Genomic DNA, 13,892 nt, shown 5'->3' with positions numbered 1-13,892 from the left:
TTTATTTTTATCTTTAAAAAAATGGTCAAACAGAAATGTGCGCTGCATTAATTGAGTGTTAACAAAATGTATGCTGTTTAAGTGAATTTGCATTGACGCATTAGTAATAAGTTAGTTTTACACACTCACACACACACACACACACACACACACACACACACACACACACACAGGCATGCATATATCCTACAAAAATGACACCACAGTGTAAATCCATGTAAATATAAAAATGATTTCACATTGTTTATTAACAAACAACAAAACCATTGTGCATGTTTCTGCCTGAGCTTTTCATTTAGCACTTTACTTCAAATACAAGGTGGAAGTTCACTTCATCATCTTAGTTTATTTTTCCAAAAAGTGGCATGTAGAGAGAACCAGTATCTCATTTCTTAAAATATAATTTATCTGCCATATTATAAAGCATTATGACTCCATAATCACTGGCTGTAGTTTGATATCAGAACGTTAAAGTCTTAACAAAAAGAAAGCAGAATTTGTCATTGTAAACCTTATTTGTGACTTTCATTTAAAGGTATTAAATGTAGTACAGTTGAGTTAAATTAATACTGAATTAATAAAATAAAAATACAAGACAAATCTAAGCCATTGTACTTTTTCAAATACATAGAACAGATGTTTTGTAGTGCTATATTCTGGCCACTTGGTGTCAGTAAAAGCACTGAACACTACACACTATTTAAAATGGTTCAAACTACTAGAATTAATAGCGTCTCTGCATGAAGTGTTTCTATAATGTGATTTGACAATTATTTTGTGACTTTTATTTTATTATGTGCTTTATATTCTTTTGCACTACTCTCATGCTGCTGCTATCTGTCTTCCACCTCACAAATGTCTTTATACTCAGAACTTCAGAATGTTTACATATATTTTTATGTAAATTTGCACCTTACAAATTGTTCACATATATTTGGATGTATATTTCCATATTAAAAAAATTCACTGTTTACACTCAAGATATATTCAATCGGTTTATGTATGCATATATATTACAAGTACACTGCAGTTACCTTCATACAAAAATTTGTTTCTATTTGTTTCTATTTTCTATTGTTTCTATTTTGCACTGACTGCAAATGAAAAGTAAGAGTTATTAAAGTAAGTCAGTTTAAATCCAGGCAGTGACACAGAGGAAAGACAGGGGAAACACGTGTTACTCTTCACCCTCCCGGGTTTGTAGCAGACATCTAATATAGTAGAGGCCAAACTAGGTGGCAGAAACTGACAAACTGGGAGAAGGTAAATTTAAATATCCAAAAAAATGTAACTAAGATCCATCAAGAATTATTACGAGAAAGAAAGTGCATTATATGTTTTCTTTCCAGTAATCAATAGTATTTTGGCAATGTTAGAGTATGTAATATATGGACATTGACAATTAGCTACCTCTTTCATTCTTATTAAACACCTTCAACACGTCTGGAAAACTCTAAAGAAAGCACACAGCTGTCTGTCTGTCTGTCTGTCTGTCTGTCACTCTCTCTCTCTCTCTCTCCCTTATCTGCCCACACTAACATCCAGTATTTACTGATATACTATAAAGGGCAAATTTGATATGAAGTGTTAGCTCAGTGGTTTAGATACTGGACTTCTGATTGGAAGGCCATCAAATCAGAAACAAGCACCATTTAGCTGTCAATGGTGGTCCCTTGAGCATGTATTCTCCTTGACATTGTCCACTAACCTGACTATTATGATTTTAATAAGTTACTCACCTGAGCAGGAGAATCCAGTGCATGCCCTGGAAAGAATGCAGTCTCAGCACAAGTAACTCACATGTTCCCCTCTCTTTCTGAGTCTTGTATCTTTTTTAATCATTGAAACAAAACATGGGCAAATTACATCCCTATATTGTGACTGGATTATTCTGAGGTGAAATATCAGTAATTAGTAAATATCTGTAATTAATCTGTAGTCCAGCTTGCTTAAATAGCAGTAGTGGCTTTCTACTTTAAATACATGCATATGACTCTCAGTACAGTGTGTATAAAATCTGCCAGTCTTTGAGAAAAGTCAATTACTTTAATACAGGATTCGATTTCTGGGATCTTTAGCTTCCTATTTTTTTGTATTTATATTAAGCAATTACAAGGTTTTCTTTATAAACCATCTCATGCTTTTCTAAATACACTTTTTGCTTATGCAAAAGCAACATAATGTTTATTATTGTTGCAATATAATTGTTTGATATAAAATAATATATGATCAGCAATAATAATACCATTCAGAGAGAATTCACATTAGGTTTACAGTGACACATTATGTATCGATTCTGTCCAAGAAAAGAAAGTCAGACAATGTTTCAAACTTTATTTTATTATTAATTTAATGATTACAATCAGTACATTGTTAAAATAATTATTTAAAAAGTACATATTTTCCCAATTTATCAATAACAACACAAATTTCAAGCCACAAATCTTGAGAGCAAAAGGAGTAAATAACTGCTTCAATAATGCTTTAAATATTCTGCATATGATTATATTTTTAGGAAATGAGTAATGAGTGCTCTCTAATGGTGCAATATTTTATTCATATTTGTCTCAGTTTCAAACTTGTACTTTTTGTTAGTATAACGGTATGTGCTGAAACCTTAATTAGATTAAAAAAGAAAGAAAAGAAAATGTCAACTATAGAACTATAGTATTTGCTGCTCCAAAGGCAATTATGTTTAGATTAAGTGAAATTAGCAGTATTATTTAGTATTGTTAAAGGACAACAAAACTGTAAGAAGCATATATGGAATAATTTCTAACAACAATATAGAAGGAAAATCTAATAAAAAATAATCATAAGAAAAAATGACTGAATAATTATATAAATTATTTGTTGTCATCCTGATGAAGTTGAGAAGAATGAAGCAAACACATGCTTTTGGGAGGTTCTGAATCTTCAAATATATGCAGGATAGGTGATTTTCAGGTTAACATATTTCACCTGCTAAAGAAGAAAATCTCTTTAACATACAGGTTTATTATCATTAAAACAAAATTATTAACACAAAATATATGATATATGATGATATTTTGCACATTTTTACTTGAATGATTTTATTAAAAAGGTTTTATTTGCACAATGGATTTCCTCAAATGTTCATATTGTTCTAGGTTAAACACTGATGTTGTCAAAGAAAATACTTCATGATAACATAGTAAAATAGAAAAAAATAACCTACTTCAATAATGCTGAAGTTGTTCATGAAGACCTCTCCCCAAATTGTAAGTGTGGTGACTTCGTCCACTGGTATACGGTGATCGAACGTGCAATATTTCAGGCCATTCACAATCACCTGAACAAATAAAATTGACCCATATTTAATCAGTTTGTTTAAAATTTCAGCCATTGTTTAATTTATTAAAAATATCAAACCTCATAGTTTTCTGGGTTAACAAACATGATGATATCAAAGGCTCCTCCTCTGACAAATGGGCCTCCTGGTCTATCAATTTGATCGTCCCATTTCCCCATTGTGTAGCTGTTAAGGACCACAGAGTCCATGCGGGGGTTGAAGTGGAATGCAATGTCTTGATTATTTGCCCCAGTGTGCAAATTTATCTCAAAGCTGCAAAAATTAATTGTAACATTTTAATGACTGTAATCCATAATTCCCAAATTAATTTATTTTAAACAATCATGAAGTGAAGACACGTGCATCATACCGATCACAATCTGAAGCAACAACCCCTTGGAAGAACAAAGCAACACCAGCTCTCAGGCCTCCGGGGATTGGTCCAGAATATGCTTTGATCTGTTGTGGTTAAGCATCATTAGTTTTTAAGGTAAACCTCTAGTCATGTGATTATGTTCTCACAAATCTGCAATTTTCAGCTCTTCTGAAGACGACAAGAAATTACTCACCGGGCTGCTGACTGGATGTGGTATATCATACTGGATGTCTGATAGTTTTGTGCGTGAGATGCCTGAGTTTAGTTCTTTAATAAATGTAGATGTGGTCAAGTTCTGGAAAGAGCAGAAGTATGAAGAATACTTATTCTTATGAAAACTATTTGTTTGTCATTTACAGAAAGTTTAAATAAGATTAAGAGCAGAACCACACAAAATTAAAAGGCATATTAACTTGGTGAGTAGTTTTAAAAAACTGTATTTTTTTATCCAGTACTTATATTTAATAGTTATTTTAGCTGTTAATTTTAAAATGCGCTTTAATATTAATATTCAGTATGCAGCAACCAGGGCATATCACCATAATATATTCACAATATATACAAAAGTAGTGTTTAAAGGCAATGCACTCTGTGCTTTATCATGATTGATTAAGTAGTAATTCAATGCAAACTTTAGAGCTCACTGTGTATTTAACTTCCTTACTTATATAACTTATAATAAACTTTAAAATGTATTAGAGGGACAGCGCATGTAGGACGTTTTGGAGAAAGGTGAGGGAGGTGAGACTGAGATGGTTTGGACACATGCAGAGGAGGGACATGGGGTATATCGGTATGAGAATGCTGAGGATGGAGCCACCAGGAAGGAGGAAAAAAGGAAGACCAAGGAGGAGGTTTATGGATGTGGTCAGAGGAAGACATGCAGGTAGTTTGGGTGAAAGAGGCAGATGTAGAGGACAGGGGGGTATGGAGAAGGATGATCTGCTGTGGCGACCACTAATAGGAGAAGCCGAAAGAAGAAGAAGACTGTGTTTTTAACTTACCTTGACAACACCAACAGTGTTAATTATGACATCTTTATCAATTTTAAGTGCATTGACTTTTTCCAGTGACATGCGGTGCTTGAACAGGTAACATCTATTTCCATTTAAATATACCTGGAAGAAACAAATTCTGTAGGTAATTCCTTTTTTATGTTATTTGTATTTAATTGTTCTTTAACTGTTCATACCTCATAGCCTTCTGTTTTGATCACAATGAAGATGTCAAATGCTGATCCTTCAAAAAGTTTAATTTTAGATGTCTGTTCTTCTTTCTCCCACCTTCCATGCCTAAAACTGTCACAGCACGTCAAGGCTTTGAGCTCATGCCTTAAATGAAAAGCGATGTCATCACAAGACTCCTCGTTTGTCAGAAAATCCATCATAAACCTGTGTGTAAAGATTAAATGTGCTCCCATGTTTTATTAGGTCCATGGTCCCATTAATAGCAAATAACCATTTGATCAGGATCAATAACTTGAATACATACGTTTGACCAGAAACAACTCCTTGGACGTAAAAAGCCATGCCTGGTCTCAGCCCTCCAGAAATTGCATATTTGTAAGGAATGTCCTGTGGTGAGTATAAACATTTAACATTCATTAATTTCTAATAGAATGTTTTTATAAAAACCAAACCACACTCGAGTTTACTGAACTGGACATCTTTACGCATTAAATGAATTATTTTGCCTTCTAGCAAAACAAATACACAGTGAGACATCCATCTATTTGACAGAAAAAAGGTATATCTTATCTTATTTCAGAGTTGCTGACTTTTTACTTATTTACTTATGTATTTTGCTGTGCAATATTACTTAATAAAAATTTGCAATAAAACTTTTTTATTCTTTTATTTTATAATAATAATAATAAACTTATTATTTAATATGACTTAGGAACTCATTTTAAACTGTTGCTACTCACGGGACTGCTGACAACATTTGTAATCTCTGACTTGATAGTAGAGAGAGACCATCGTGACATTCCCATACTGGTCATTATTTCTGTCCTTAATTCATTTAAGTGGGAAGGCATGAAAAGATTCTGTGGGAAAAGAATTTGCTCCATGAATAAATGCAAATAGATATTTACATATTGCTGACAGCTCTAAAACATAGTTCATTTAAATTATTCTTATTTATACCTTTGATAGAAATGCGTGTATTTGCTCATTTAAACATCTAAAAGGACTTTTTTAATTTAAAAGAAATAATAGACTCGATCAGATATCTTTTAAAATTTAAATTATACATGTACAATTTGAATAAATCCTTATGTATGCATGAACAAGAAATTTTAATAGTTATAAATAACTAACCCATGACTGGCCCTTCATGACTATGGTGAGCTTTCCATGAAAGGTGAAGGGGACAGAGTCGCTGGCTTCACTCACTCCCACATCACTAACAGCTTTGTATCGGACCCAGTATTGTTCTCCTGGCGTTAGTTCAGTCAGTGTGAAGCTGGTCTGTGCATCTGAAGTGTCTATGACTTTCCATGCGTCAACATCAGTTGCTGAATCAGTTGGCGGTGTCGTCCTATACTCAACTCTAAACCGTACCGTCTCTCCAGTTGTGGATTTTGAAAACTTCAGAGTGACTTTTTCATCACTGGTCTCCAGCACAGGTTTGGGTGGTTTGGATACAGGCTGGAAATTAGGATCTGTTAGCCTGCCCTCCTGATAAAGTCGGATGGAGATTCCTGGATTGTTGGAGTCAGATATGGAGGCAATGATGAATTTGACTTTGTTGTCATTTTTATTGGCATTTGAAAATGCAGTAAAGAGAGAAAGATTCTGCCTTATGCGCTTGGAAATGTCAGGAGAACTGAACCAAAACTGTGCGTCTTGGAGAGAGAAAGGTTTCTTTTGTGTTTGCTCAGGTTTTGTAAACCCTCCATGATTCAGAAAGACTTCTGTTGCTGCCAGGTAGGAGTCTTCATACTTTAGAGATGTAAAAGCCAAACATACCACCACATCTACCATATGATCCAAAATTATGGTATTTAACAAACCCAATGATGTCACAACTTTAAGCTCCTTCAGCACACTGGAACTCAGTATACTCAATTCAGTCATCATGAAATCTAACCACTGATTCATTTTGTCTGCTGTAAAAGGTGATGTGTAGTGGATGCTCAGTATGTCCCCCAGTGCCTTGTCCTCCTGTGTTCCACCCCGAATATCTGACAAAACAGTGACCAGTGCCTTCTGGAATGCTATCTTATAACCAATATGAACATCCTGAAACCTTACCAGTCTGGCTTTTACATCAGGAAACTTATCTGTCATTTGTTTTTTAATCAAATCATTGCATCTTCTCTCTACTTCTCCCATCTCTTCCAGCACTTTTTCTGTTTTATGCACCAGACTCATGCTGATTTCTTTCAACAACTTTGCAGCGTTACTATCCATAAGTTTGAGAGGAAACAGCCACACAGTCAGAGGTATGCCTTTATTTTGTTGTTTCTTTATCAGAAAGGGCAACTTCTTGTACACGTCCAATGCCTCCTTGTATGTGGTCGGACTTTCTTCAAGTTCAAAGTCACCATAAAATGTGACGCTGATATTCTCAGCCACTTTCTTTTCTTCTTCAGTCATCTTCAGGGATGCTTCCCCCTCTATGGACATGTTAGGAAGCTTCTTGACCACTGCATAAAGGTTTCCTTCAACATTCTGTTTGTTCTCATTTTCTGCACTTGTATGATCAAACACCATAAAAGCGTGAGCTCCATACAATACAGCTGTAACTACATGAGTGGCTGTTTTCTGCTCAAATACTTGTGGATAGGTGATATGCCCAAGTTCCTTCATAGTGAGTTGTTCGAAACATGTCGTCTGGCTGTACTGCATGGTAACTCTTGACTGATGTGCTGAGGATTTGTTATCACACAGGTACTTTGCTGATCCTCCAACCTCCACCAACCCACATAAGAAACTTGCTTTAAGTGAACCACTTATATCTAGGAGGTTCGCTTTATCACTGAGAGTATCAGAGGCAGCAAACTTTAAATGTGTTCTAGGCTGCTGACGCACATCAAGGTCATCAAGCAATGCCTTTTTATCCCATAAAGTAACTCCTGAAACAAGAATGTGATAAGTTATAGCTTTATCAGAAATATTCATGATTTATCAAATATCATTTGCTATTAACTTTTGTGCACTGTCTATGGTCGCTTAATTCTTATTGGTCAAAATATCTTGATTACTTTTCTAATACCAGAAGCTCTGACAGTAGCACAACAGTGTATTCAGAAAGTATTCAGACCCCATTCACTTCAGATTTTATGTTGCAGCCTGATACTACAATTGTTTAAATTTTTTTTCTCATTATTTACACTCACTACTCTATAATGAAATAAATCATTCTAGAAATGTCTGTAATTTTTTTTTTTAAATACTAAAAACCTGAAATATCACATGTATAAGCAGTCAGACCCTTTACTCAGTACTGAGTTGAAGCACCATTAGCAAAACAGGATCTCCAGAGCTCAGTCAGAATGACCTTCATGTTCTTGGTCATCTCTCTTACGAAAGTGCTTCACTTGCGATTGCTCAGTTTGGCTGGAAGAAACAGATGGACGCGCCAATTCAATATAGTGAATAAAATACTGAAATCCGTTACCTCTATTTCACACTGAATAAGTCATTCAGTGACAGAATTTTATTCAGCATTTTATATATATATATATATATATATATATATATATATATATATATATATATATATATATATATATATATATATATATTCGCTGTGGAACTTCTGCGGATGAAATTTTTTAGCAACAGCGGCGTCTAGGGCCACAAAATACGATGCAAAAGACCAGAACGAAACGAGTACTTTTTATATACACATGAACTGCCTTAGAAGCGAGTCGCTCTGTGTACGATACAAAGAATCGGCTCTTAGAACCGCCTCTTTCACGAACGAAGTTACTGGTCTTTTGCAAACTGTGTTTCGCGAGAGAGTCGGTTCTAAGAGCCGATTCTATGTAGCGTACAAAGAGCGACAGAGAAGGGAGGATTTAGTGGCGGTGAGGTATTGAGGAGTTCCTTCATTCAAAGAGCTGAAGATCCATTGAATTGGTTGTAGAACAACTCCGGTTTAAGATAAATAGTAGAAAAACACTGTATAGTCGCAACATCGGTATCCTCGGAGAAAGTTTTCTCTAAAACAGGAGAAATAATCGCGGAGAGGAGAAATCGCATCAGCCCTTCTAACCTGAGACATCCGGTATATACTTATTTATTTTATTTGTTTGTTATAGTTGCTGGTTATTGCGGTTACACCAGCCGCAGTTTGAAAATACACGGTCAAACCAGCCGCACTTTTTTTGTTTGCTTTGCGCGTCTAATCGCGCACTTACGGTATGGGCGGTGGGCGTGGCCAAAATAGATGTAAAGACGCCTGAGAACGACGTTTTCGTTATAAAAAGATAATAAAAAGACATAAAAAATGTATTTAATGGATTGCTATTTTTCATTAAAATAACAAATAATTTTTTTGTTTGTGGTGTAATATATATATATATATATATACACAATCAAGGCCCATATAGAAACACTCCTAAAACATCTTAACTGTATAGTGTTTGAGATCATACAGTAAAATATAAAAGCAAAATCACCTTTATTTGACCTTCCTTTAAATGTGTGCTAATTCATTCAATTGATCTTCACCCTGAAAATCACTGAATTCATTTTCAGCTCGTTCTACTGTACAACTTTTAAGAAACATAAAAATCAATGCATTTTATTCACCATATTCAAACACTAATAAAACATTTTCCTTTATAGATTTGCTCAATCTTTCAAATACTTGTTATTTAGAGTATCAATGTCTATTATTGTCTTGCATTTCAGCTCATTTTACTGTGGAGTTTTTGAGAAACCTAAAGGCAAAATCACTCCAAACATCATTGCATTTCTAATCATGTTCATATTCAAACACTCATTAAACATTTTTCATTATAGGGTTGCTTGTTTTTTAATCTGTTTTCTGTTCACAGTGATCCGGACCATTTATTTATTTAGCATTTATTGTTAATTCATTTAACTGTACATTAAAAAAAAAAAAATAAATAAAGGCAACACATATGTGTGTGTATTTAACTTATTTAACTCTACAGTAAAAATAAGTTTTTTTTATAAGAAATTTAATAGGGTAATAGACTGGGACACTTTAAGAATTATTTTAAAGATTGAGAAAACCTATAAAGGAAAATGTTTTATGATTGTTCGAATGTGGAACATGATTGAAAATACACTGAGGTTTAGACTGAAGTTTGCCTTCACTTTTCTCAAAAACTGTACAGTAAAATGACTTGAAATTTAAGACAATAATAAACAGGCACATTCTAAATAATAAGTATTTGAAAGGTTGAGCAAACCTATAAAAATGTTTAATGAGTTTGAATATGGTGATTAAAATACATCGATTTTTATGTTTCTTAAAAGTTGTACAGTAGAACGAGCTGAAAATTAATTCAGTGATTTTCAGGTCACTCTGAGTAAAGACCAATTGAATGAATCAGCAAACATTTAAAGGAAGGTCAAATAAAGGTGATTTTGCTTTTATATTTTACTGTATAGTCTCAAACACTATACAGTATAGATGTTTTAAGAGTGTTTGAATATGGGCCATGATTATATATATATATATATATATATATATATATATATATATATATATATATATATATATATATAGACCACAAACACAAAGTTGTATTATTTGTGCTTTGATGAAAAATAGCAATACATTAATATTTTTATGTCTTTTTGTTTAGTTTTTTTTTTAACGAAAACTGGAGTGTCTTTACATTTATTTTGACCACTCTCACCACCCATACCGTAAGTGCACGATTAGACGTGCAACACAAAGCAAAGTGCAGCTGGCTTGACTGTGTATTTTCAAACTGCAGCTGGTGTAACCGCAGTTGCTGGTTCTGTGTTCAGTTGTTCATTTAAAGTTTTGATTAAAATGTATTGTAAACAATAGTAACTGTAAATGTAATACATCTCTTTTTACTTTGTTATTATGGGGTGTTGAGTGTAGATTAATGAGAAAAAAATTGCTTTGAATGTTTGTAATATAATTAATGAGAATCGTCTTTAGATTGCAAATAGAAACGTTAAACACAACTGTGTAAAATGAACCTGGAATGAAGGAATCCCTGCGGCAATCGTACAGCATGCCGGGATACAGAGGTCTTCCCAGGGCTGCTATTTCCATACATGTGGAATCCATGACTGCTGCAGATGAAAAGAGGAAAAACAGAGAACACAGATAAATGCATAAACCTGTGTAATGTCTTTGTTTCAGTCCGAATTGTGATCTAGGAACATGTTAGGGATCTGTTAACTGCCTATTTTTTCTTCGTTGTCAAAAAAACAAAACAAAAAAAACACAATGGCACAAAATAGAAAAATATCAAATAGTTGCATTGTGAGATATATATATATATATATATATATATATATATATATATATATATATATATATATATATATATATATATATATATATATAAAGGCTTATTGGGTGTATTTATAAAAAAACGTAAAAAATCAGATCATAGTTTTTGCGTCAGTTCTTGCATATTTTAGGTCAGATTAGCATTAGTCATAATTTTGCTTTACTGGATAAATGACATATTGTGAGCTTTAACCTATTTTTTATATTCATATATGTGTGCAAGTAATACGCCTTTAACAATGAATACACTGAAATATTTACTCTCAACCTATAGGAGAATTATAAGAAGAAAGATACCTTACCTGAAATGTTTTCACAAACGTCTGGGCTTTCTGGTGTTAATGTAACCAGTAGAGAAATTAGAGGACGGGGACCCTATTTATTAAAAAACGTGATGAGGTGGGTGGAGAAAAATTCCAGCATATACTGCCCACCTTAGGCACGCCTTAGAGTATAAATTCATCATTCAAAGTCATAAACAGTCATGAAACAAGAAAATTAGATCTATCTTCATTTTAATGTTTTTATGTAAACAACAAAGTAACAATTATGAGGTCCCCACCAACATCTATATACAAACAGAAACCGAGATTACAACAGATTTCACTATGCAGTTATAAATAGACGGTGAGGAAATATAAATACACCCTATTGTTCAGTAACATGCTGCAGAACCAGAAGCAAAAATAGCAAAATAAATTTTTGTAGTGCCTCAGTCTCTCACATTGGTGAAAAAAAATTGTTGGCCTTTAATTGCTTCAGGTTTTAGTTATTGCTATGATTTTTTCAGATTGAGTCATAATTCTGCTGTTTCAGAAAAATTTAGCAAAATATTTAAAATGCTATCATTTTAAATATTGATATTATTCTAATGATTATTAGGGCTGCAACTAATAATTATTTTGATAATTGATTAGCCAAACTATTATTTTTTTCGATTAATTGGATAATAAAATATAAAAATAAAATAATTAGTAAAACAAAATGCTGTTTTCCTTATTATAACTACATAAATTAGTATTTATTTATGTATAACAAAAAAATTAGATGCAGCTCACTGGTAAGTTGCGCAATGATGAGCTATTTTAGAAAAGGCCTGCGGGCAACTCGTGTTGGTTGCCCGCAAGGACCACGAGTTGCCCGCAGGCCTTTTCTAAAATAGCTCATCATTGCGCAACTTACCAGTGAGCTGCATCTAATTTTTTTGTTGCTATTCTTTTTTTAATCTGTCATGGATAGACCAAGCGTCAGAAACCAGAGTATGGTTGGTGACCCCTGCCATAATGATTAGGAACATTTTTTTAATAAGAATAGGCCCAATGGTTCAAATTGTTCAAACCTACATTTGTCACCAGACAAGAAATTCCTTAGGATATCACAGAAAACAGTCAAACAAATAGTGGCAAATCACGTAATTATCAGGAGATGCATGGAGGTACAGGTGAGGTCCAAATGCCACAAATCTCAAAGAGAAGAACTAGTCAAACAAGAGAGAGGGGAACATTAAAAGTAGTTGCAGAATAATTATGGACAAAACACCCAATCTAGGTAGAGGAAAATTCTAAGAACACAAAGATAATTATTGGCGATTCGAGAATGCATATGGTCATTGCAGTTTATGAAGTTTTCTGCTGGGGAGCTAGAAAGATTTATTTATTTGTTAGTAAATTATTTGAAGGTTAAAACTTTAACAATATTTAATTTTTTATGCTTTATTATTATGAACTGGGAAAATATGTACTTTGTAATAATAATTTTAACAATGTAATGATTATAATCATTAAACAAATAATAAAATGAAGATTGTCTAAACTTTTTTTTCTTGACCAGAATAGATACATAATGTGTCACATTAAATCTAATGTAAATTCTCTCTTAATGGTATTATAATATATTGCATAAAATGATTATAGGCAAAAAGCAAATGAACTGAAGCTGATCATAATCATGTTTATACATTAACCAATTACAGTAGAATTATATCCTAAAAATCATTTACAATCAGTAATACATGAGTTTTTAAGTGCATCTCATTGCTAATATGGAGCTCTGGTTTGCACAAGCATGGCATGATTTACAAAACTAAAACAATAAATGAGAATTAAGAAAGAGTCATGTGTCTGAAAGATTGACTCCCAGAAAAGAAGATTGGTACATTACTCGTGCAAACTCGTATCTCACATTACTACAGGACACACAAAGGAAAAGGGGGAAAAGGATAGAAAGATTTATTTATTTTTTATATATAATGAAATGCATAATTAAGCTTAACAAAGTGTGATAAGCATAAAAACATATATAGCAGAATATAAAATACAAATTAAGCAAGAATATATATAATAAGAGCACTTTCTTTAATAAGAGCATCTAGTTTGCTAAGCTTTATGTGAGCTTTACCCAATAAAACAATAAGCAAACATAAGTAAACCCATATAGAAAAGGTAATTGAACTTTGGTAGAATGAACAAGGGACATTTCACACCTTAAAATGATGTTGAAACACAGGAAACCAGCTTGAGAAAAAAGTTATTTGTGAGGTTACTGTGGCAGTGGCAAAGCATCAAACGTGTTGAGACACATTAGTGTCAGAAATGTTTTTCTGTGAAGTACCCACTTATCAGCATGAAAAACAGAAAAAAATGATGCTGTTGCATCTTATATGTAAATGTAATATGTAGATAAAAATATGTATGGTTCATATCATGGTAAAACATTGTTAAT

At 33.1% G+C, this 13,892-nt stretch overlaps 1 protein-coding gene across 1 annotated transcript; it reads right to left on the bottom strand.

Moving 5' to 3' along the window:
• Positions 1 to 3,278: 3,278 nt before the first annotated feature.
• Positions 3,279 to 12,077, bottom strand: LOC124378625 (verrucotoxin subunit beta-like). The gene is made up of 10 exons (XM_046838359.1): positions 11,474 to 12,077; positions 10,853 to 10,948; positions 6,011 to 7,770; positions 5,617 to 5,736; positions 5,181 to 5,263; positions 4,882 to 5,080; positions 4,694 to 4,807; positions 3,883 to 3,984; positions 3,684 to 3,772; positions 3,279 to 3,586 (listed from the first exon to the last, which is right to left on the bottom strand). Exons 2-10 carry the CDS (start codon positions 10,941 to 10,943, stop codon positions 3,388 to 3,390), a joined length of 2,757 nt encoding a protein of 918 aa, XP_046694315.1. The 5' UTR covers positions 10,944 to 10,948; positions 11,474 to 12,077; the 3' UTR covers positions 3,279 to 3,387.
• Positions 12,078 to 13,892: the final 1,815 nt, after the last annotated feature.

Source organism: Silurus meridionalis, chromosome 24 (genome assembly GCF_014805685.1).
Source record: "Silurus meridionalis isolate SWU-2019-XX chromosome 24, ASM1480568v1, whole genome shotgun sequence".
NCBI lineage: Eukaryota > Metazoa > Chordata > Actinopteri > Siluriformes > Siluridae > Silurus > Silurus meridionalis.
The sequence above is the reverse complement of the archived record's forward strand: the minus strand, read 5'-3'. Positions and strand labels throughout refer to the sequence as shown.

Bases quoted from the DNA above. Each gene is read 5' to 3' on its own strand.
- LOC124378625 (XM_046838359.1), bottom strand. From the start codon at position 10,943: ATGGATTCCACATGTATGGAAATAGCAGCCCTGGGAAGACCTCTGTAT. The intron at 3,773-3,882 runs GTGAGTAATTTC...TAACCACAACAG, and splicing joins CACATCCAGTCAGCAGCCCG to ATCAAAGCATATTCTGGACC. The intron at 3,587-3,683 runs GTATGATGCACG...TAATTTTTGCAG, and splicing joins GTTGCTTCAGATTGTGATCG to CTTTGAGATAAATTTGCACA.